This window comes from Palaemon carinicauda, chromosome 41 (genome assembly GCF_036898095.1).
Source record: "Palaemon carinicauda isolate YSFRI2023 chromosome 41, ASM3689809v2, whole genome shotgun sequence".
NCBI lineage: Eukaryota > Metazoa > Arthropoda > Malacostraca > Decapoda > Palaemonidae > Palaemon > Palaemon carinicauda.
This window is the reverse complement of record NC_090765.1, coordinates 7,450,820-7,473,954: the sequence shown is the minus strand read 5'-3', so window position 1 is coordinate 7,473,954 and position 23,135 is coordinate 7,450,820. Positions and strand designations below refer to the sequence as shown.

At 40.7% G+C, this 23,135-nt stretch overlaps 2 protein-coding genes across 3 annotated transcripts in view; one reads left to right on the top strand and one right to left on the bottom strand.

The window, feature by feature from the left end:
- Positions 1 to 6,380, bottom strand: part of LOC137632306 (uncharacterized) — a 76,739-nt gene extending 70,359 nt beyond the window's left edge. The window contains exons 1-2 of the mRNA XM_068364221.1: positions 6,278 to 6,380; positions 5,968 to 6,130 (exon numbers count right to left, since the gene is read on the bottom strand). The gene's annotated coding sequence lies outside the window, so the exon portion shown is untranslated. The remainder of the gene's footprint in view (positions 1 to 5,967; positions 6,131 to 6,277) is intronic.
- The window catches only part of LOC137632303 (prolyl 3-hydroxylase 1-like), a 254,231-nt gene that overhangs the window by 213,039 nt on the left and 18,057 nt on the right, over positions 1 to 23,135 (top strand). For both annotated transcript variants that reach the window (XM_068364219.1, XM_068364218.1), the window contains exons 9-10: positions 15,189 to 15,281; positions 15,936 to 16,086. In XM_068364219.1, the coding sequence (XP_068220320.1) occupies positions 15,189 to 15,281; positions 15,936 to 16,086 (244 nt within the window). The remainder of the gene's footprint in view (positions 1 to 15,188; positions 15,282 to 15,935; positions 16,087 to 23,135) is intronic.

The window sequence follows — 23,135 nt, the reverse complement described above, 5'->3', positions numbered from 1 at the left end:
GGCGCGTGGGCGATCGATGGCGCGTGGGCGATCGATGACGCGGGGGCGATCGATGACGCGGGGGCGACCGACCGCGTACAGGTGAGTTGGCGCGTGAACGAGTCGGAGCCCTGGGGCGATCATAAGCGTGGGCGCGTTGGTGAGCGCTCGCGCGCAGGCGAAGGATCGCACGGGCACGTAGGAGAATGCTGGCGCGTAGGAGATCGCTGACGCATAGGATGGCGCGCCGTGGCTGAAGGTCTCGGTGGTGAAGTCTCGTGGGCGGGCTCAGGAACTGGTTCGTGGGCGCGCGGGCGCGTATGCTTTTTAGTGCGCGCTGGAGACTGGAGCGCAGGCGGTGGTCGACGCGTAGGGGAACGCTGACGAGGCAAAGGAACAATGTCCGAAGATCGTGGGCGCGCGGGCGAGCGTTGGCGAGCTGGGCGCGTATCAGGAACTGGGTGTGCCGTAGTGCGCTGATGAGCCGGAGGTTGACGGCGCTCAGGAGACTGTCGACACGCAGGACGCGCAGCAGGGGCTGAAGTGCGCATGCGCGCAGGTGAGCGCTGAGCAGGAGAGCCCTGGCAAGCAGGCGAAAGCTGGCGAGCAGGAGAGCGCTGGCAAACAGGGGCGCGTTGGCGATCAGGAGAGCGCTGGCGATCAGGAGAGTGCTGACGGTCAGGAAAGCGCTAGCAAGAAGAGTCTGACGACTCATCTGCCGTAGAGCGCTTACGCGCAGGGCGCTGACAAGCAGGAGAGCGCTGGCGAGCAGGAGAGCGCTGGCGAACAGGAGATCTCTGGCGAGCAGGAGACCGCTGGCGAGGAGAGTCAGGAGACTTTACGGCAGGAGAGCGCTGGCGAGCAGACGGGTGCTGGCGATCAGGAGAGCGGTGGCGCTTGTGCGCTACAGAAGGGCCTCCCCCACATTGTGAGAGAGGTCCTTCTGCCCCGAAGGGACCGGTGCTTGCGTAAGCAAGGGAGATCTGGCAGGTACAGGAGATCGCGAACGATCAGCAGAGAGGTCCAGAGGAGTTACTGCTACGGTCTGCTCCCGACGAGAAGAATCCTTCACAGGGGACGACGAGGATGACGACCCGAAGAGGAGGCGCCTTTTGACTCCCTTGTAAGGAGAAGGAAGGCCTCAGCAACGAAGAGGAGGGCGAGCCTTACGGCGAAGACGACCTCATGGCAGGGTATCAGCATCATCGGTCCTCCGAAGAGGAGTCTCTCTCTGTTAGTGTACTCCCCCTAGAGGGAGCAACACCTGCAGGAGAGACCGTTGGACCCAGCTTCCCCCTCGAAGGATGTTCGGAGGGGGAACCTGGGCCTTCAGCAGCAACAGCAACAGTAGCAGCAGGGGTTTGACCCGACCCGTCGGACGCCTCTGTCACAACAACGTCGTCAATAGCCAAAGGATCTACCTCTGGTATTACAGGCAACTGTTGGACAGCTGCCCCCAACTGGATCAGATCAAACAGGGCTTCCTTGGAGGGCAAGCCCTTAAGTCCCAAGGAAGCCCAAAGCTGGAAAAGATCATCATTAGACACAGTTTGGTCGTAGTCTACAAAATCAATAATATCCTCCCCGGAGGAGGAGGGGGAGCTGCATCGCTATGGGAGGCAACGCCCTCTCCCACACACACAGAGTTTGGGAAACAAAAGAAGGGCCCACGCTACCACTCGGCGGCCTCTTACGAGAGACCGAACGAGTGGGAGCTTCGGAGGAGGTTCGGGCAACGGAAGAAGAGTCCTTGGAGCCTTCCTTCCCCTGCGGGGAAGAACGGTCTCTCTTAGAGCTCTTCTTACGCCGCCGCGCAAACCTCTCCCACTGGGAGGTAGGCCACTCCCGACATTCCATACACAGATTATCACAATTACACAGTTGACCTCGACACTGCGGGCAAAGGGTGTGAGGGTCTGTCTCAATCGCCGACATAAAAGTTCCACAAGGGCGATCGGGAAGTCCAGGGCATTTCCGCATGGTGGAAAGCAAAGGTAGAGGCCAACTTCAAACAAACACACACTGGAAGAAAAAGCAAACAAATTAAAGCTGTCAATATGCGAGGACGGGACAGAAACGTCTGTACATCGTCCGAGCCAAAAGTGAAGTGAGGCAGCTCACCGGTGTGTGGAGGGGGGAGGGGTAGCTAGCTACCCCTCCCCTACCCCCGTGCTAACTAGCGCGGGGGTAGTTAAACCCTCGTTAAAACTCTAATGGCTCGTCATTTCAGCTACGCCGAAAGGAAACCCTATGTAAATAGCGTAGTTTGTATTTCGGTTACGGAACAATGTAGAATTAAGTTTAGTGTAACGTAAGATTAACATTTTATTTTTAAGTGTGCGTACAGTAAGCTAATTTCATTTAGTAAAGTTTTACTGTATTACAGATTCTGCTTTCATACAGAAAATATGTTTTCCTGTAGTAAATAACGTGATATGACCAAATATAACCTTCATTTCAACTGCAAAATAACAGAACAACCAATTCGACTAACTTTAAGTAATCGGACTGGTTGCTGTTATTATGGATGAAATGAAGGTGAAATCCGGTTAAATGTTATTTTTTACAGGAAAACATATATTTACTGTTAAAATGTTTAATTATAATGTCTTTTATTATACATATTTTGTTAAAATGCTTAAATATAATGTTTTGTTCAAATTCCGTGTCACTTCACTCACGTATGTACTGCGAACGATAACATTAGCAACGTTACCAATGATACACAGCTTTACCAACGTTACGGTGATACACAACGTTACCAACGTTACGGTGGCACTGCTAACGTTAGCAATGCTACGGTAATATTATCATATGTATTTTAAAGAATTTTTTAATACTGTATACCCTTTACACAATACAGTGGAACCTCTACACACGAACGTATCTACATCCGAATTTTCCAACATCCAAAGTAAAATTCGAGCAAATTTTTGACTCTACACCCGAATTTTATTTCGACACCCGAAGTAAGCAATTTTCGTCGTACCGGTTGTATCCGAATTTTTCGACACGCGAAGGTACAATTCGAACACGTTCCTACTCTACACCCGAATTTTTCTTTCGACACCCTTAGTAAACAATATTCGTATGCGTAGTTGGTGCTCAGCGCCTGATGTGTTTTTTATTTCCGCCAATAGAAGGCAGCACTTCGACCTCGGAGGGACCCTATATTAGCGTGGCTTGGGACATTCCTCTGTTCTCGTTGGCTTCGTATGGTTGTGCCCTGTGTGTTCTGCTATTAACTGTGTTTTAATCGTGATTTTTTAAACGTTCATCCTTTAACAGTATTTTACGTAAATCATGGGTTCTAAAAGGCTTAGGCCTAGTTTCGCAAGTGGTAGTGGTAGTGGTGAGAAAAGGAATAAGGAAATGCTTTCTTTAGAAGTAAAGCAAGGAATTATTGAAAAGCACGTCCGTATGAATGAACTTGCAATAAATTCAGCGCAAATAAAAGAGGTGTTAGGAAAATATCAAGACGTGGTCAACTTCATCGACAAATACCATCCAAAGAAATTGCTGGTTTGTCGTGTAGTTGCGCAGTTTGATGATGTTTCCCTAACTTATTTTCGAAACATCCTGAAAAGCTGTACCAGCAACTTTCTATCGATAGCTTCTTTAAAAAACTATGAAGCGAACTCGTGATGAAGAGGAAGGAAGGACGTGGTTCAAAGAAAATGGCAAATAGTGAAGCAAAAGAAAGTGAAACAAAGAAAACGGCAAAGATTGAAGGGAAAAAAATTCGATCAATTTTAAGTGTAGAGATTGAAAGTGATTAAAATTAATCATCAAAAAGAAAAAGAAAATGTAAAAAAAAATATAAAATATAAAAATAAAAAAATATAAGCTAAGTTATGTTAACGTTCACTTAGTGTAAGTTAGAATAAGTTACGGTAGTGTACATTTATCGTTGTTAACCTCTCTACCTCCTCGCCGCCCGTCCGTCTCCTCTCTGCGTAGCAAGACCAACAACACCTGTACTGGAGTTTCTAAGCTGAAGTGATGCTAAAAACCCATTTCTTATTTATAATTTTTTGATAATTCTTCTTTTTTACATGTCTATTATCTAATTTAGTGTGCATTATTCTCATGGGAAATTATGTGTAGTAGTTTATTAAGAAGTTATCATAGGTTTTAGGGGTCAACCACGGATTAATCCTATTTCAATGTATTCTTATGGGAAAATTCGTTTCTACATTTGAACATTTTCTACATCCGAAGTTAGTTCTGGAACGGATTAAATTCGTATGTAGAGGTACCACTGTAAATAAAAAAGTACAAAAAGGGTACAGAACCTAACAAACCCACCTAACCTAACCTAGAAGTTCCCAGGTCACAAACCCAATATAATGCCCTTTGTTATACATATCATGTTAATCCGTATCACTTCACTCACCTTACGATAAAGTTAGCACTGTTACGATAACATTATATATAATGGTTCTTGTTCCGCCATTAGCTCGCTTTGCTCGCATGAAAATAAAACATCAAGCTCGTATGTACTGGCAAGCAGTAATGTTGAGCTGCACACGCTAACATTAGTAATGTTACGCTAACATTACCAACGTTAAATATAATGGTTCTTGTTCCTCGCTCACGATCACAGGAAAATAAAACATCAACCTCGTATGCACTGGCAAGCGGTAATGTTGAGCTTCGCACTCTAACAAAATATAGTAAAAATAACGCATAAAAGTTAAAGAAATTAATGACTTACTTTTATGACCGAGACGACGTAACTTGTGGGTCACGGGGGGGTGTTGTGACTGAGTCTGTGGCACCTAACTGTATTGCCTTAGATTAAAACTGCACTTGGAACACTGTAAAAGCTGGTATATTACATTATGTGATTTAAGAAAATTATCAACATTGGAATTCACCAAAATATTTTCACGTATGGATTACTGAAGTCGTCAGAATTTTCTAAAACTTTGATTGTAAAATACGCAAAAAGACGTCACTTGAACTAACAAAGACCTGACTTGGGCAAAGGTTTCCACGGAAAAGGATTTGTTGGAAGGAGTGGGTAGGAAAATATTAACCACCCCGCTGTGCAAACTTTACATACGTATGGGTTCGTGATTGGTTAAAAGAAAAGCAACGCAGTCTAGAGAGTAACGCCAGAATGGAAACTTGTCCAGATCAACTATTAATGTGAAATCTGGGAGTGTCAAGGTAATAACAAAATGTATAAAAGTAATATATGAAGATAAAATGGAATGTATGATAAATAATATCTGATAAGTATATGAAATGAGGTGATTTTAAAAGGTATCGGATAATAAAACGAGTATTACTGGGGTCAAACGTAATATGTATACGAGGGTATTACATAACTGATCAAGTAATAGACTTGAACAGAGCTGGTGGAATGACGAATAGTTACATTTCACGATTAGAGAAGAAAAAATCCTATTGGTGGAGGAAAAGTCTCTGCGCAGGAAGGCGGGGTTTTTGCGAAAAAGGTTGAAACCTGCCATGTACAAACCCACGAACGGGAGCGACTACAACAGGCGAGTAGAATGAGAAAAATTAAATGAAAAACACTGCTAATGTTAGCTTGTTACGTTCACACTTGATCTACATCACACGTTGGCAGATCTGGTTACCGTATTTTTTCATGAGACATAACCTTTGCAATGGTGCCTCCAAACTTTATCCAGTTATACTGTTTTGTCTTTTCCTCCGTTTATTATACATCCAAGAAGGTAATGTATAGAGAAGTAAAGGCTTGTTTTACATTTATATATAGTTTCCCCAGTATGTTTTCCCCACCCAAAACCCTGAGTTCCCACTGGGGGTCCCCCATTATCGTAGGATATAATATATATATATATATTTCTGAAAATATTCATTTGCGACAGGAACGAGTGTCATTTTCGAAGAGAGCGTAAGTTTTTCTATAAGAAAAAGTAGTTTTTTCCTAGGTTACATTACCCTGTAATACAGTAAAACAATACCGAACTGGAATACACTTGTGGAACTTACTTCCATATTAAGATGCACCTTCAAGCACTTTATTACATGCAATTCAGATTTCTAAAGAAACAATGACATTTCCAAATTTCGTCCGTACGCTGTACCATCCTATGGTGAAGGTCCCCACTGCCCAGTCACTTTTGTAGGTTTTGTCCATAGTCCTCACACCACTCTGCAAAGGGACAGCATTCATTTCACTAATGTATCTCTTATTTAAACCAATTTATCTCTTAAAACATATGAAAATAATCCTGCCAAGGCAGACCTTATTATAATCCGAAAATGTGACATCAAAGTTCCAAAAATAGAATTTCCTTACCAGGTAATCACAGAGATTGACTAAATTGACTAACAAGTATGATAAAGGACAGGGCTTGTACAGTCAACTTGACACTGTTGTGTTGTCTGTGTTTTGGTTCTTCTCAGTGTTGCCATGAGCTTTCTCCTAATATATCGTACAAGGGCTTCAAAATTATGTTTTTTCCTATGGAATTATCGTACATGCTAATATTTGCATTTACTACAGTACATTATATATATATATATATATATATATATATATTATATATATATATATATATATATATATATATATATATATATATATATATATATACATATATATATATATATATATATATATATATATATATATATATATATATATATATACACACACACGCACACACACACACGCACACACACACACGCACACACACACACATATATATATATATATATATATATATATAGAGAGAGAGAGAGAGAGAGAGAGAGAGAGAGAGAGAGAGAGAGAGAGAGAGAGAGAGAGAGAGAGAGAGAGAATACTGTATTTTTTTTTATTTCACATAAACTGAGACAAAATAAAATGACCAAATTCTTTTGGATAAACCTAGCCTTACTACACATCAAAATGGACAAAATTGAAATAAGCATTTCCTTCAGCTATACTCATACTTTACATCAAAACAGACAAAATTGAAATGTTACTTTCCTTCAGATGTATCCATACATAATATATCAATGGAAAATAAATGCTTTCTTAATAGATTTTTACAACATAGATTGTATTTTTTGTACAGAATTTAATAGCATAGTATTAATACTCTTCATCATCTAGTACTTTTTAAACAAAAGTTTGCTATTTCTAATGTCACTTAAATTTTAAGTTCAAATTCTCTACAATCTCCCTCGTCTTTTATACATTCAGTTGTTATGATAGCTCAATTTATTATTGAAGTATTCAGCCAGTTTTATGTTTTTCGAACAAATCTACTTTAGTGAATGAGCCAGGTCTCGTTCATCAAATAAGCTAATGGTAATCGGTAAAGAAAGATTGTCTACGGCAATGCCCTAAGTAACCCTCCCTCCTATCTCGCTCTCTTTCCAAAGTAATATTGTCCCTTGGGATTTTAACTTTTTTTTTCTTTGTTTTGTCAGTAAAAGACAAATAATTAATAAATTTATATATAGTGCCAGAGACATAATGAAATTATCGTACAAAACCGTACCATAATAGACTTGCTATCGTACATCGTACAAAAGGGTCAAATTATCGTACGTGTACGATATATATCGTACATATGGCAACACTGGTTCTTCTTCCTGAGTGGGTTAGACGCCAGGATTGAGCCAGTATATGTCATGGCTCTCCGCATGGTGCACTCCCATGTACGGTGCACACCCAACTCACCATGGATGAAATTTTCTATTATTATTATTATTATTATTATTATTATTATTATTATTATTATTATTATTTGCTAAGCTATAGGCCTAAACCTAGTTGGAAAAGTAAGATGCTATAAGCTCAGAGACTCCAACAGAGAAAATAGCCCAGTGTGGAAAGGAAACAAGGAAAAATAAAATATTTCAAGAACAGTAACATTAAAGTAACATTTCCTATATAGACTATAAAAACTTCAATAAAATAAGTGGAAGAGAAATATGATAGAATAGTGTGCCTGAGTGTAAACTCAAGCAAGAGAACTCTAACCCAAGACAGTGAAAGAGGCTATGGCACTACCCAAGATCAGAGAACAATGATTTGATTTTGAAGTGTCCTTCTCATAGAAGAATTGCTTACCATAGCTAAAGAGTTGCTTCTACCTTTATCAAGAGGAAAGTAGCCACTGAACAATTACATTGCAGTAGTTGACCCTTTGGGTGAGGAATTGCTTTGTAATCTCATTGTTGTCAGGTGTCTGAGGACAGAGGGGAATCTGAAAATAATAGGTCAAACTATTCAGTTTAAATATAGGCAAAGGAAAAATTATCCATAACGAGAGAGAAGGATCCAATGTAGTATTGATTGGCCAGTCAAAGGACCCCACAACTCTCTATGCTCACATACGTAGGAAGAGTCCAATGTTGCTGACAATTTTCTGTACATATAGTTCTTTTATGTTTATGCAGTTTAGGTATATATATATATATATATATATATATATATATATATATATATATATATATATATATATATATATATATATATATATATATATATATATATATATATATATATATATATATATAATCATCTCTTCTTACGCCTATTGACGCAAAGAGCCTCAATTAGATTTTGCCAGTCGTCTCTGTCTTGAGCCTTTAATTCAATACTTCTCCATTCATCATCTCCTACTTTGCATTTTATATTCCTAAGCAGTGTAGGCCTGGGTCTTCCAATTCTTCTAGTGCCTTGAGGAGCCCAGTTAACGTTTGATGAACTAATCTCTCTTGGGGAGTGCGAAGAGTATACCCAAAGCATCTCCATCAACCCCTCATCATGATCTCCTCCACATATGGTACTCGAGTAATTTCTCTTATAGTTTCATTTCTAATCCTGTCCTGCCATTTAACTCCCAATATCTTTCTGAGGGCTTTATTCTCAAATCTACTAAATCTATTGGAGATTGTTTCATTGTCATACCATGACTCATGTCCATAGAGTAACACCGATCTCACTAAACTGATATATAGTCTGATTTTTATATGAAATTTTAGGCGATTTGATTTCAAAATTTTACTTAACCTAGCCATTGTCTGGTTTGCTTTTTTCAATCTTTCACTAAACTCTAATTCTAAAGACTCTGCATTGGAGATCATTGTTCCTAAATACTTAAATGATTCTACCTCATTAATCCTTTGTCCTTCCATTGCATACTCCGTTCTCATCATGTCAGTCTTTCTTCTATTCATCTTCAGCCCCACCTCGTGTGATATTTCATGCATTCTGGTAAGTAAGCATTGCAAATCCTGTGTTGTTCTGCTAAGAAGGACAGCATCATCAGCATACTCAAGGTCTGTTAAATTCCTATCACCAATCGAGTCCAATCCTTCTCCATCATCGCTGACTGTTCTATAGATAGATAGATAGATAGATAGATAGATAGATAGATATTTTTATTGACCATAATACAAAATAATCTGAATTTTACAAAAGAATATTTGGTCCAAATTACAAAATTAGATACAATAGATTTTGTACAATCTCTTAAACAAACTAAATTAATTTCAATTACACATATATTGTACTAAAACTAAAAGCAAAACAAATCTAACTAATACGCCATCAACAAGTTCCTGTAATTACATTATAATAATGTCACATTCAATACAAAGAAAGAAGCTCATGTACAATTCTACATACTACATCATGATCAGTTCTGGTTAATAGCAAGTCTAAAGTCCATGAGGAGGATAAACATCATAGGTGACAACACATTCCCTTGGAGTACTCCGCTGTTCACTGGAAACTCACTTGATAAGACTCTATTAACATTAACTTTGCACTTGCTATGCACATGAACAGACTTAATAAAATTTACATATTTAAGAGGAATTCCATAATAACGCAGGATTCTCCACAAAATTGACTGGTGCACACTATAAAAGGCCTTTTCAGTCCACAAATACCCTCAAAAGGGGATTTCTATATTCTGCATTGCAGTACAACATCTCAAAATGAAAATTTGGTCAGTATAAATTCTACCTTTTCTAAATCCTGCTTGTTCATCTCTCAGATTTTCATCAATCTTTCTCTCCATTCTCTTAAGAATAAGCATACTATATATTTTCATAACAACTGACGTAAGTATTATGCCTCTGTAATTATTGCAATCAGTCAGGTCTCCCTTCTTAGCTATTTTCACCAACACTCCTAACTCCCATTCATCAGGTTATGCCTCTTTATGCCACATTCTACAAAATAATCTTGTAAGTAGTCTGGGAGTCACTTCATTTTCGGCCTGTTATTCCATCGTATCTAGGGGCTTTCCATCTCTAGTTTTCTAGGATAGCTTCGACTTCAAACACACTGAATTCATTCATGGGCACATCTAGGTCTTCATCAGCTTCAGGTATATCAATCAAATTATTCCCATAATATGTCCTATTCATAACCTCACTAAAGTGTTCCAACCAACGTTGTCTTTCTTCATCTTCTGTTGCTATAACAGAGCAATCTCTCTTTTTGATGAGTATATGGTTCTTCTTTGCCCCAGTCGAGAGTTCACTAATAATTCTAAGAGCAATTCTCACACCATAGCCACTTCCTTAATTCATAGCTTTGTCGGCCTCATCTGCTTTGTTGTCTAAATACTCTCTCCAGTCATTCCTGGCTTTTCTTTTGACCTCGCTGTCAATACTGGAATACTTAGCATGCTCTACCTTGTAATTTTCATTACTTCCTAGAAACTTTCAACAATCAATTTATTTCTTTGTCTCCTTTCTATAGTATCCCAAGTATAATTCGATATCCATGACTTTCTCCTTGTAACTGTTTGTCCTAAGACTTCACTACCAACTGACTGATATATGTTCTTAATATCACACCATTCTTCATTAATTGTCTGTTCTTCGTCTTTTAAAGTCTCTAAGGCTGCAAATCAATTCCTACATTCAGTTGCAAATGTTTCTATGTGCTCTTCCTCTAGAAGCTTAGTTGTATCAAACCTAGGTATTCTATCTATCTTTCTGTTGGGTGCTTCCAGTGTGGCAATGAGGAGCTGGTGATCACTACCAATATCTGCACCTCTATAGCTTCTTACATTTCTCAGAGTCCTCCTTCTCTCTTTATTAATGGCAATGTGATCTATCTGATTTTTGTAATTGCCATATGATGAAGTCCACGTATAGTCTTGTGGATGTTCTTATGTTGGAACAGAGTACCTCCAATGATAAGATTGTTTGCTGAACAGAAACTTATGAAATATGCTCCATTTTCATTTGCAACTTCGCCAAGACCCTCGTCACCCATCACATTCTCTATCCCTTGATTATTTCTTCCAACTTTAGCATTGAAGTCGCCAATCACAATTTTCATATCTCTTTCAGGGATCTCATCTATTATCCTCTGCAGTTCTTCATAGTATTCATTTTTCCTTTCTTCAGGGGAATTATTTGTTTTGGCATAGCAAACTATAATACTCATATTGCACTACTTTGATTTGAACTTTGCTGGTAACAATCTACTATTTATATGTCTCCACTCGGTTAATACCTTTTCTGCTCTTGGTGTCATCATGATTCCTACCCATTCTCTTCCAGCTCTATCTGATATTCCTGAGTAAATATATATATATATATATATATATATATATATATATATATATATATATATATATATATATATATATATATATATACACACACACACACACACACACATATATATATATATATATATATATATATATATATATATATATATATATATATATATATATTCCCTTGTTCTAAAGTTTCCTTACCAGTCCCCTTACAATGTGTTTCACTTAAGTCCAAGATATCCAAACTATATTTCATAAATTCACTCTCCACTTGCTGTAACTTCCCAATCTGATTCATGGTTTTAACATTCCAATTGCCTATTTTCAATTTTTCTTTAGGATTTATAAACCGGGAGATTCTTAGCACCCCGCTACACCCGGGACTGGGGACCATTTTTTCATTTTCTCTATCCATGACTGACTAAATCCGTAGAGGATTCATTGGCTAGATACATCATAGGATAGCCAGTTCCTTGTGATGCGCAGTGCCTATCTAACTAAGGCAAGTGACCCCTGCCAGTCCATACTAATTCTAGTAAGATCAACCGCCAGGCATCAGGAGTAGAAGCCGAAGAGACTGTTTGTCCATCGTCTTAAACACATCCGTTACCCTGCTGCAAGTGACTTCATCGAGATTTAGGGGGCATTTCTTCCACACCCAAAACTCTCATTACTCCACCAAGTTGCTCATCTGCTTATATGAGTATAACCATTGGCAAACATGAATTGCTAAGATTATATATATATATATATATATATATATATATATATATATATATATATATATGATAAATTTTTGCACATTTAAACGTGTTTTTCATATTTCAAATAAGCCATATATATTAATACATTAAAGTCTGGATTCTCTTAACGACCTCGGGATCAGAGCCCCAGGCGAAATCACTCAAAGACTATAGTATCAGACCGGCCGGGATCTTTCTTCGTGGCTGAGTGGCATGGTCACTGGCATACAGGTATCCTGGACCAGGGTTCAAATCCCAGCCGGTCTGATACTATAATCTTTGAGTGATTTCGCCTGGGGCTCTGATCCCGAGGTCGTTAAGAGAATCCAGACTTTAATGCGTCAGTTGTCATGAAAATATATAGTATGATTATTCTAAAGAGATTAGAGAAAAAGATTGGTGAAAAGCTGAGAGATGAACAAGCAGGATTTAGAAAAGGTAGAAGTTGTACCGACCAAATTTTCATTTGAGGCATGTTGTACAACAATGTGTAGAAGATAGAAATCCACTTTTGATGGCATTTGTGGACTATGAAAAAGTCTTTGGTAGTTACCGGCCATTTCTATGGAGAGTCATACACTTTTATGGAGTTCCTCTTAAATGTGTAAATTTGATTAAGCCTGTTCATGAACATAGCGAGTGCAAAGTGAATGTTAGTGGAGTCTGAATGTTAGTGGAGTCCTCCCAAAGGAATTTGCAGTGAACAGTGGAGTACTCCAAGGGAATGTTTTGTTACTTATGTTGTTTATCTTCCTTATGGATTTTGCAATGGGTATAACAGTTGGAGATGGTGAAGGATTGGGCTGTATTAGTAATAGGAAATTAGCTGACCTAAAGTATTCTGATGACGCTGTCCTTATTAGCAGTACATCTCCAGATTTGCAATGCTTGCTTACCAGAATGCATGAAATATCACAGGAGGTTGGGCTCAAGATAATTAAAAGAAAGAGTGGATGAGAATGGAATAATGTAGATGAAATATCATTGGAAGTATAAAGGATTAATGAGGTAGAATTAATTAAACATTGGGAACTATGGTCTCTATTACAGGATCTATATACTTGGAATTTAATATAAGATTGAAAAAAAGCAAATCAGACAATGGATAGGTTAAGTCAGATTTCGGAATCAAATCGCATGAAATGGCAGTACATATAAAATCTGGCTATATATCAGTTAAGTGGGACCGGTATTAATGCATGGACATGAGTCGTGGTATGACGATGAAACAATATCCAACAGAATTAGTAGATTTGAGAACAAAGCTCTCAAATGAATATTGAGAGTTGAATGGCAGGCCAGGATTAGAAATGAAACTATAAGAGATTACCTAAGTGCCATAGGTGGATAAGATCATGGTGAGGGGTAAATGTAGATGGTTTGGATATGCTCTTTGCACTCCCTGAGAGAGATTAGTTCACCAAACATTTAACTGGGCTCTACAAGGTGCAGGAAGAGTTGGAAGACCCACGCCTACCTGGCTGAGGACTATGAAGCATGAAGTCGGAGATGATGAATGGAGAAGTATTGAATTAAAAGCTCAAGATGAAAACGACTGGCGAAATTTAATCAAGGCCCTTTGCGTCAATAGGCGTAGGAGGAGATGATGATGATGACGATATATATATATATATATATATATATATATATATATATATATATATATATATATATATATATATATATATATATATATACAGTATATATATATATATATATATATATATATATATTGTGTGTCTGTGCAAGTAAGCTGAATAAGATATTTATGGACTGTGTATGTTGAGAGATCTTTATGAAGATTTATTTCTTGGCAAGGAAAAACTATCTTTAACGCTGAGAACTTAGTTTTGTGTGAATATTATGCCTTTACAAATATCAGATATCACAAATTCTATTTATAACTTTTGTATACTCCAATCCGTCCAGAAATACCATTAAGCATATGGCATGCATTAGTGTTACGTTTTTACACACTGTTCATTCCAGTTTGTTACCTATGTAGTTAGGATTAGAATAGAGAATGTACCTGCTCTCCCATTCAAGATTCATTGGTTGCCATCTGATCCCTAAGTAATGTAGTGTTATCTTGTTTATAATGAATGATGAATTGGAATTATGTATCACGGGATTTACCTTATTGTGAACACCATCTAGGAGCTAAATACAGAACCAGGCTTCTTGAGAGAACTCTGGCTGGCCCTATTCATTGGCAATGATTCTGATTTTAAATACAAAAACGATACTGAAGGAACTAGAGCTATGTTTCCATATTGATTGGTGACTCACTCAAAGTCAAACTTAGGTTTGTAATAAGTATATAAGATTCTAAGAATATTGTTGTTCCTAGCTTCATGCTTCTATTTTACCAAAGCCCCTGCCCCCAATCACCTATGTTTATAAGTATTTCCTTCACCTTACGCAGGCAACAATGAAATTTATGATATACAGTATGATAAGGTAGTGGCTTAATCTGCTAAAGAATACTCAAGAATTCCTTGGCTAACACCCTACTATAAGAAACAGTATAGCAAATAAAGTATGCTTGTATACATGAAACATATTGCTTTAATGACAAAACTGATTACTTATAATTGATAGAATTATATCTTTTTCACATGTGTTATTTAAGAAAGTTGAAGATTCAAATATAAACATAATATTGTGATTATCTTATCTTAATTTTCATATTTTTTTTTTCTGTACATGGTTACAAGTTAATTCAGTATTTCAATACAGCAGCCATATTTCGAAGGCTTTCACTTCAACTCTGAAAGTTGGCTAATACTATTGCTATTATGATATTTAAAACATAATTCTGCTTCACCTTAAATTTGAAACTTTGCTTTCGAAAATCTGTTGATGGAAATTCTCCTGAATGAATTTACTAAATTGCAAATTTCTTTTGACTGAAGTAAATTAATTTACCTGTTTTCAGTTGGCTTCCGAAGAGAACAGTGGCTACAAAGGAGGTAACCCCCATACATCATCAGAGAGGTTCTTGGGGGTCACGCTTGGAAGAACTGGCTTGGTAAGATAAAAGGATAGTCTTGCTGGGGTTGGGAGTTTAATATGTAAACCCAAAGCCAAAGGACATGTGGGTTAGCAAGATGCCAAAAGCCGGTTTCGTTTGAAGGTGCTATGTAAGCCAAAGCTAAAACGTCTTGCTAATGAAGTTAGATGATGCTATTCTTAAATAAAGCATTTCTTTCTAAGTTTCAAAGTTTTTTTTTATTTGTTTTATCTGTTTGTAATAGGAAGCACTTCCTCCTTAAAATATTTTTCTCAACGTTACTGAAAAGGAGCATGAATTCGAGGTAAAGTCCCCTTACTCGTCTATCTCGTACTTTACCCACCAGCAATTGAAATTTGAATGCTATCATCTCTATTCAGGAAAATGGAAACACCTGTAAAATGTAGGTTTTTATGATTTTTATATTAAAAAGGGATTTATTTATTATTTATATATAATAGTGTTCTCAACTTCTTATTACTTTCTGTGGTGTAAGTAGTAGTAAAATCCCAGCTAAGATGCTTTTTTTATATATTCTTTCATTTTGCTGTTTGCATATATAATAATACAGTATAAGTTGATTATACAATTATACCTCCAATCTTATATTTATTACATTAAAATGACAAAACTACTTTTATTTGTAATATATTACTTTGCTTACTGTTACAGATGGTTCATGCAAAACTGATTGGCATAGAATTATTGGAACTCATTTTGGATGTTACTGACCATTGTCGTGATTATATTCAACAGTACTTCAGACTGAAAAAACCTTTGTTTTTTTCTTTTACTCATCTAGTTTGCCGAACAGCGAGGCCAGGTATGGTATTTTACCTATTTTACAACTACATACAAGTCAATCTTGAAATGTAATTTAGAATTCTCCGAGATGGTTCACATTTTATGTTCATGATTTGAAAACACTTTTATTTAAGTATTTTTTATCTTAATTTAAATTCTCATCTGTATATTTAGTAATTTAAATTCTCATCTGTATATTTAATAATTTGAATTCTCATCTGTATATTTACTAATTTTAATTCTCATAAGTATATTTACTAATTTAAATTCTCATCTGTATATTTACTAATTTAAATTCTCATCTGTATATTTACCAATTCAAAAACTCATCTGTATATTTACGAATCTAAATTCTTACCTGTATATTTACATAATTTTTAATCATATAACAATTGCTAGAATATCAGCTGGTTATGCTATAATGGTTTTAATTTCATTGGGTGAAAAGAAATTACTTGTTAGGTGGTCTACAGGACAACCAAATATTCAAATAGTAGACTTCAATTCTAATGGTAATCACCCCGACTTACTCAGTTGACCCAATAAGTGAGGAAATGAATGTTCTATGCTGACTGAATAAGAGGTTTGTCAGGTGGTGGAATAAGGTGGAGACATGTTGGATTGACCTTACTGTTATCTTCTAATCTCCTGTTCCTTTATCTTACCCAGACCTTTCCATCTAATAGCATTTGTGACTGATGTGCTCTTGGGTGAAAATTTTGATTTTTCTATCTGTGCTCTATAATTCAGGACTTCTCATTTTGTGTTAATACTTAAGCCCTGTCCACACGATCGAGCATGCCCGACGGGCAAACAGTGATACCAGACCACAATAGTTAGTAAGAATGAGGGTTAATAACGTCAGAAGCGGGAAAACCACAGACAGGGATCTGGCATTATACAGTGTTGCCAGATCCCTCCCTTCTTCTTCTTCTTTAGATTGCCCGGAGCTTCTCTCCGGACAGGGGCTTTTTGACGGTGCGTCTAGCCCCTAGGTGGTTTCCCCGGCGGGTAGGTGTGGTGGTTGACGATCAGCGGGGCCTGGAAGTATATTTTTTCTTTTCCCTAGTTAGGGGCGAAAAGAGGTTTTATAGTGGTAAGGGAAAGGCTGTATAGTAAAGAGTCCCAGTGAGTAGGAGAGTCTGGGAGAGGAAAGGAGGGTTTTCAGTGGGAGAAGAAAGAAGCAGTTTTAAGTGTAAGTACTTATTGCTGCTTGCAAAGGTCAATTAGATTTCGCAACATGTAGCGAGCTTGCTCAGCCCAAGGGCCAGCACTGATTAAGCCCCTGGCTGGCCATGGGCGGCGTCAAGGGATTTTACTTATAGAAATGCCTGCTTTAGGCAGGCAAGGTCAAGAACCAAGTGTTTAGGCCTGTTTAGGGCCAAAGTGATGAGATTAAGCTCAAAGGTGAAAGATTAAAGAGTTTAGTCCCAGTGAGTTAGAGAGACTGGGAGAGGAGGGAAGGGTTCTCGGTGGGAGGGGAAAGAAGCAGTTTTAGGCATAAGTGCTTTATACTGCTTGCCTGGTGTCACTGGGTATGGCTCTGGCATGCCAGGGGCAGAGTCGAAAGGATTTTTCTTATATGAATACCTGCTTTAAGCAGGCAGGGTCGAGTGACCCAGTGTTTAGGTCCTGTTGAGGGCTAAAGAGTTGAGATGAAGTTTTAAGGGTGAAAGGTTATAGAACTTGGTCCCAGTGAGTTAGAGGGGCTGGGAGAGGAGCGGAGTGATTTGCGTTAGAGGGCAAAAAAGGGCGGAGGAAAGCCTTAACCAAGGAGAGAAGGCTAAGGGTGGTTGAGAGTTGATATCTGCATAGGCTGGGAGAGACTCTTCTTACCTAGGTGGGGGGTAAGATCGCAGAAAACCTGCAAGCGTCTCTATGTTTTTGAGAATGTGGGCAGTCACATGTTCTGCAGTATGTGGCACTCCTTGGCCAAGGTTTTGTCTCAGATTTGTGGTTTCTGGACAGTGGCAGAGGTAATGATCTAGTGGGAGTGCCGGAACAGCTTCGCAGTACTTGCATTGCCTACCCTCAGGGTTGATGATTTCCCATGAGCAGGGGTACCCTAACCTTAGTCTGTGGTAGATTACTGCTAGTTTGCGGGGCGTGTTCTTTGGTAGATCATGTGGTGCCAGGCTGGTAGTGTTGATATACCATTTTGCTGATTTTGACGAGGCAAATAGGGCTTGTCTGATGGAGCTATGTAGTTGTGTTTGACAGTAAGCATTCATTGCTGATTTGAACTGTTCATGCGATGGGTTAAGGGTTATGCTGATAGTGGTGACTTGGAGGGCCTGCTTTGCTAATCGATCGGCTTCTTCATTACCGAGTATACCTATATGACTGGGGATCCAATTTAGTGTGATCTGTCGGTTCTGGAGAGCATGTGTGTGGGCTATCTGTCTGATAGAGGAGATGATGAGTGTGTTTTCTCGGATATCTTGGCTCCTGATTGCTGCCAAAGCTCCTCTGGAGTCAGTATGTATCGTGGTGTTCCCTTGACTGGTGAGTGAATGTGTGAGGGCTTTGAGTATGGCAACTAATTCAGTTTGGAGTGTGGAGGCATTGTTGGAGATCCTCCAGCAGTCCGAGAAATGTGGGGAGTAGACTGCTGCAGCTGCCGCAGGAACCTCCCTGTCTACAGAGCCGTCAGTATAATACACATTGTCAGCGAGCGTGAAGGTGATCGAATCAAGGGCTGCTCTAAAGGCCTGTGCTGGTGGGCATAGCGCCTTGGAGAACGGGAGGGTGGTGTAGTGGTACTTGATTGGGCTGGGAATCCAGGGGGGTTTTTCCAAAAAGTCCGGGTGGAAGGTGTCTTTTTTGAGTGTAGATAGCATTGTCTGAGAGCCGTTGGATCTTAGGGCTGTGATAAGATGGCCAGCATAGGTGTGAGGAGGGGCCAAATCTTCCGAAAGAGAGATTAGGCCTTGAAGTTTGTTATGGAGTGGGCAGTTCCGGTTGGTCTTGAAAGTTTTGAAGATTATAGAGCTGTTCCGTGAGTTTATCCTATCTGTGAGTGGCAGGAGATGGGTTTCGGCTCGAAGCAGTGAGAGCCTTGTCCAAATCGGGGCACCGAGGATGGTCCTCATGGCATTATTTTGAATTACTTCAATGGACTTTTCCTGTGTAGGGCTGAGGGTGGTGAGAACAGGGGCTGCATATTCTACCAAAGAGCGTACAGCCTGAATGTAGAAGAGTCTTAGAATGTGATGTGTTGCACCCTGATTTAGTGACGTGATGCGTCGGAGTGCGTTCAGTCGGCTGTTGGCCTTGTGCTTGAGGAGCGTTATTTCGGGGGTGGGTGATAGCCTGAAGTTGAGGTTAACACCTAAGTAGGTAAAGTTGTTGACCCATTCAATAGGCGTTCCTAGTAGGTTTAGTGGAGGGGGTGGGTGAGAGTGCTTGATAGCCATGGCTTTGGTCTTGTTTGGGTTTATTTTCAGTCCTAAGACCTGGCAGCTTGCTGCAATGGTGTCTAGGGCGATTTGCATTTTACGGTGTTTGTTGTTGACTATGTGTGGGCAGACAACGCAGATATCGTCTGCGTAGATGAAGATTTGAATGCCCTCCGGGTAGTCTTCTTTCAATATATTTTCAATGAGTACATTGAATAAGAAGGGGCTTAATATCCCTCCTTGTGGAGTGCCATTTTCGAGTGGTATGTATGGTGACGTGGCTCCCTGGAAAGTAACTCTAGCTACTCTGTTTTGGGTATATTTCTGCGTCCACGCAAGGAGGTGGCCTCTGACGCCTTTGAGGACTAGTGATGTCAGAATGGCGTCAGAGCTGGCTAGCTCATAGGCCTTCTCAAGATCAAGGAAAACAACTAGTGCACTTTTTCCGTTGACTGTGGCCATGACATCAGCTAGACATTCTTGTGTTCCAATACCTCTCGTGTAGGCATAGAGCCTGTCGTGCAAAGGGCCCACCGCCCACCGAAGCCGCCGGAGGACCATCCGTTCAGCTACCTTACCAGTGCAGCTGAGTAGGGCAATGGGACGATAGGCATTCATTTCCTTAGGCTTTGGTATTGGGTTGGTGTCCTGTTTGTTCCATGGTTCGGGCCTGATATTCTGAGCATGCGTTAGGTTAATTATGTGTAGGTAGATATTTTTGGCAGGTTCACCAAGATGCTTTAGCATCGAATAAGTGATGCCATCGGCACCAGGGGCCGTGTCTCTACATTTAGCTAGGGCAGCCTCAAGTTCGGCCGAAGTGTAGAGCGCATCAGTGCATGACGGTTCATTGCAGGCTGCTCTAACTAGGTCATTTCTTCTAGGCCGAAGTTGTTCCTGCCTGGCCTGGGTAGCTGGGCATAGGTTAGTTGATTTCGATCGATTTGCAAAGGTTTGAGCTATGTTCATTGCCTCTTGATGGGGTTGAGGATGAGTGGGCTTGGTCTGGTGTCTTTTGGATCCTGAGACCTTGTTAAACCAGGCCCAGATGGCTTTGAGAGATGTTTGTTGTGAAATTTTGCTGCACCATTGGAGCCATTTTTCCCTTTTTACTTCGTTGGCAACTTGAACTGCTTCGGCTATGAGCTCCCTCAGTAGAAAGAGTAGCCCATCAGTCCTGTGCCGTCTGAAGAGCTTCCTTGTCCTGTTTATCCGTTTGTTCATTTCTTTTATGCGCGGGCAGTAGTACCACACGTCCTTATGATTGTGTTGCGGGTTCCTGCCTTTCCTGGGCATGGAGGCATCCGCAGCCAGGGTGATTTGTCTTGTAAACTCCGTAAGGAGGGAGGTGGGGTCCTCAGATGGGTTTTCTGCGAGCTTGAGAGCCCATGTTGTCATGTGCCTCTCGAAGATGTCCCATTGGGCAAAGTCAGGATTCCATCTTGCCGGGGGTGGCGGGATTGGTGGGAGTTTGGGGGTTGGTACCGTGGCGAGGATGGCGAAGTGGTCACTGGCAAGGGACGGGTGTAACATCCAGGAGGCGGTGTCGTGGAGGGCTCTTGGGATGAACATTAAATCTAGGGTGCCACCAGCAATGTGGGTGCTGGCAGGTAGCCTGTTCAGAAGGGCAACGTTGGGGAAATCCTGAAGGAGGGAGTATAGGTGCCTCCCAGTGGGGTTTGTACTTGGAGAGTGTAAAAAGGGGTGGTGAGCATTTAGATCACCTGCTAGGATGGCGTTGGAAGCGGAGATGGAAGCAAAAAGGTTTTCAGCTTCCAGAGACTTTCTTGGGCTTTTATATATGTTGTGTAGGATGAGTGTTGTGTGGGCCAGTCTGATTTCTACACTGAGCAGTTCAGCTTCTCCGCACTGTATTGTCGGTAGCTTTGTGGACTGTATTGTGTCTTTTACTAGTGTGAGTAGTCCCCGTGTTGTGTCCGTGCGAGGAGTTTTGTGTATAGTGTATCCTTTGTAGGAAAAGAGTGAGTTCTCCCTGAGCAATGTCTCCTGTAAGAGGACGACGTCTGGCTTGAGGGTGGCAGTCTGTGATTGGAGGAGTGCATACTTGCTGCTAACTCCTGCGATGTTCCACTGCATAATTTTAAGTCCCTTGCCGGTTTCATATGCGTGTAGGTAAACTTCAGAGTCCGAGCTATCATTGCTGTAAGGATCCATGGTATTGGGTCAGGTCCTTAATCAGGTTTGCTATGATGCGCGTGTAGTCTGGGGAGAGCCCAGGGGCCCCATGAAGGGCTGAATGGAGGTTTATAGTGATTTCTTGCAATTTCTTAATGCAAGAGCAGCAGGGTAAGAGATCGGGGTGGGAAGGAGAGGTTGGGCTGGGTTCCTTAGATAGCCTACTATTGGGTAATCTGTTTGCTGAGTGGTTGGGTATGGGTGAGGTGGTAGCAGAGTGCTGTAACGCAGGAACAGGCTCGGTTGAGCCTAAAAAGCCAGCAGAGTGCTGTACCACAGGGACAGGCTCGGCCGAGCCTGAAGAGCCAGCAGAGTGCTGTACCGCAGGGACAGGCTCGGTCGAGCCTGAAGAGCCGGCGGAGATGCTTGGACGGGAAGAGGTGGAGGGGTCGATATCTGGTTCAGGTGGAGGGACCTGCTGTGAGGATGAGGAGGGGGTGGGGTCCGAGCATGCTGGGGAGAGGGGAGCAGGGCTATGATGGGGAGGCATGCAAGGAGGTTCGGTGCCAGAGGGGCGGATAGCTGGTTTTGCAGCTTCAGCGTAGGATTGGTGACATAACTGTGGAGGATGGTAGGATTGGGATGGGTGAAGGCGGAAGGAAGGGCGGGAAGGATTGATTTGAGTTCGTGAAGGTGCTGGGGTGCCCCTTCGATTTAGCTCATGGATGAAAGATGGGCAGCGTTTGTTCCAGGCATGATGGCCGGCGGAGCAGTTGGGGCACTTAGCTATGGTTGGCTGATTGTTTTCGTGTTTAGTGATGCAGACTTCAGTTTCGTGTTTCTCCGAGCATACCCCACATCTAGTCTCGTGTTGGCACTGACTCTTGTGGTGCCCAAAACGCTGGCAATTAAAACATCTTGTGGGCGGCGGGATATAGTCTGCAACTCTGTATTTACCCCAATGATTTAGATCGAGAAATTGGGGAGTGGAGGGGCCTGTGAAGGTGCATACAACTGTGGTGGTATCAAAATTCTGCTTGTTCTTCTTGTACTGTTTGCGAACAGCTTCTGAAATGGCCGGGTGTTCGTTGATGAAATCTAAGTCAAGATAGAGGGGGTATCCATACACATAAATTTTTCGCCTTCTTTGGGAGGGGTCGAGTTCCGTAAAGTGGCGATAGTTCCTAAAGGTTTCGACTGTTTCGACATTCTTGGGAAAGAGGATGAAGTTCCCATCGTTAGTTATTTTGTAAGTGTAAGCTATGGCACGACCTGCTTCTTTACCTGATTTTACTGCTAGATCTATCAATTTACTAGGGGAGTGGTTTGAGTTAGTATCCCTAGAGGCTTTGAATCTTGGAAGATCTGCTAGGGAAGGAACTGTTGGTTGTAGTTTACCTGCGACATTCAACGTCGTGTTCTCCGTGGTCCTCCTATTACCTTGGGTCCTTGTTTTTGCGTGCCGTGCACTCTCTTGACTGCCCATGTCGGGCTTGGCAGTAGGCCGTGTTGCTGTCTTGGGCCTGACAGAGGG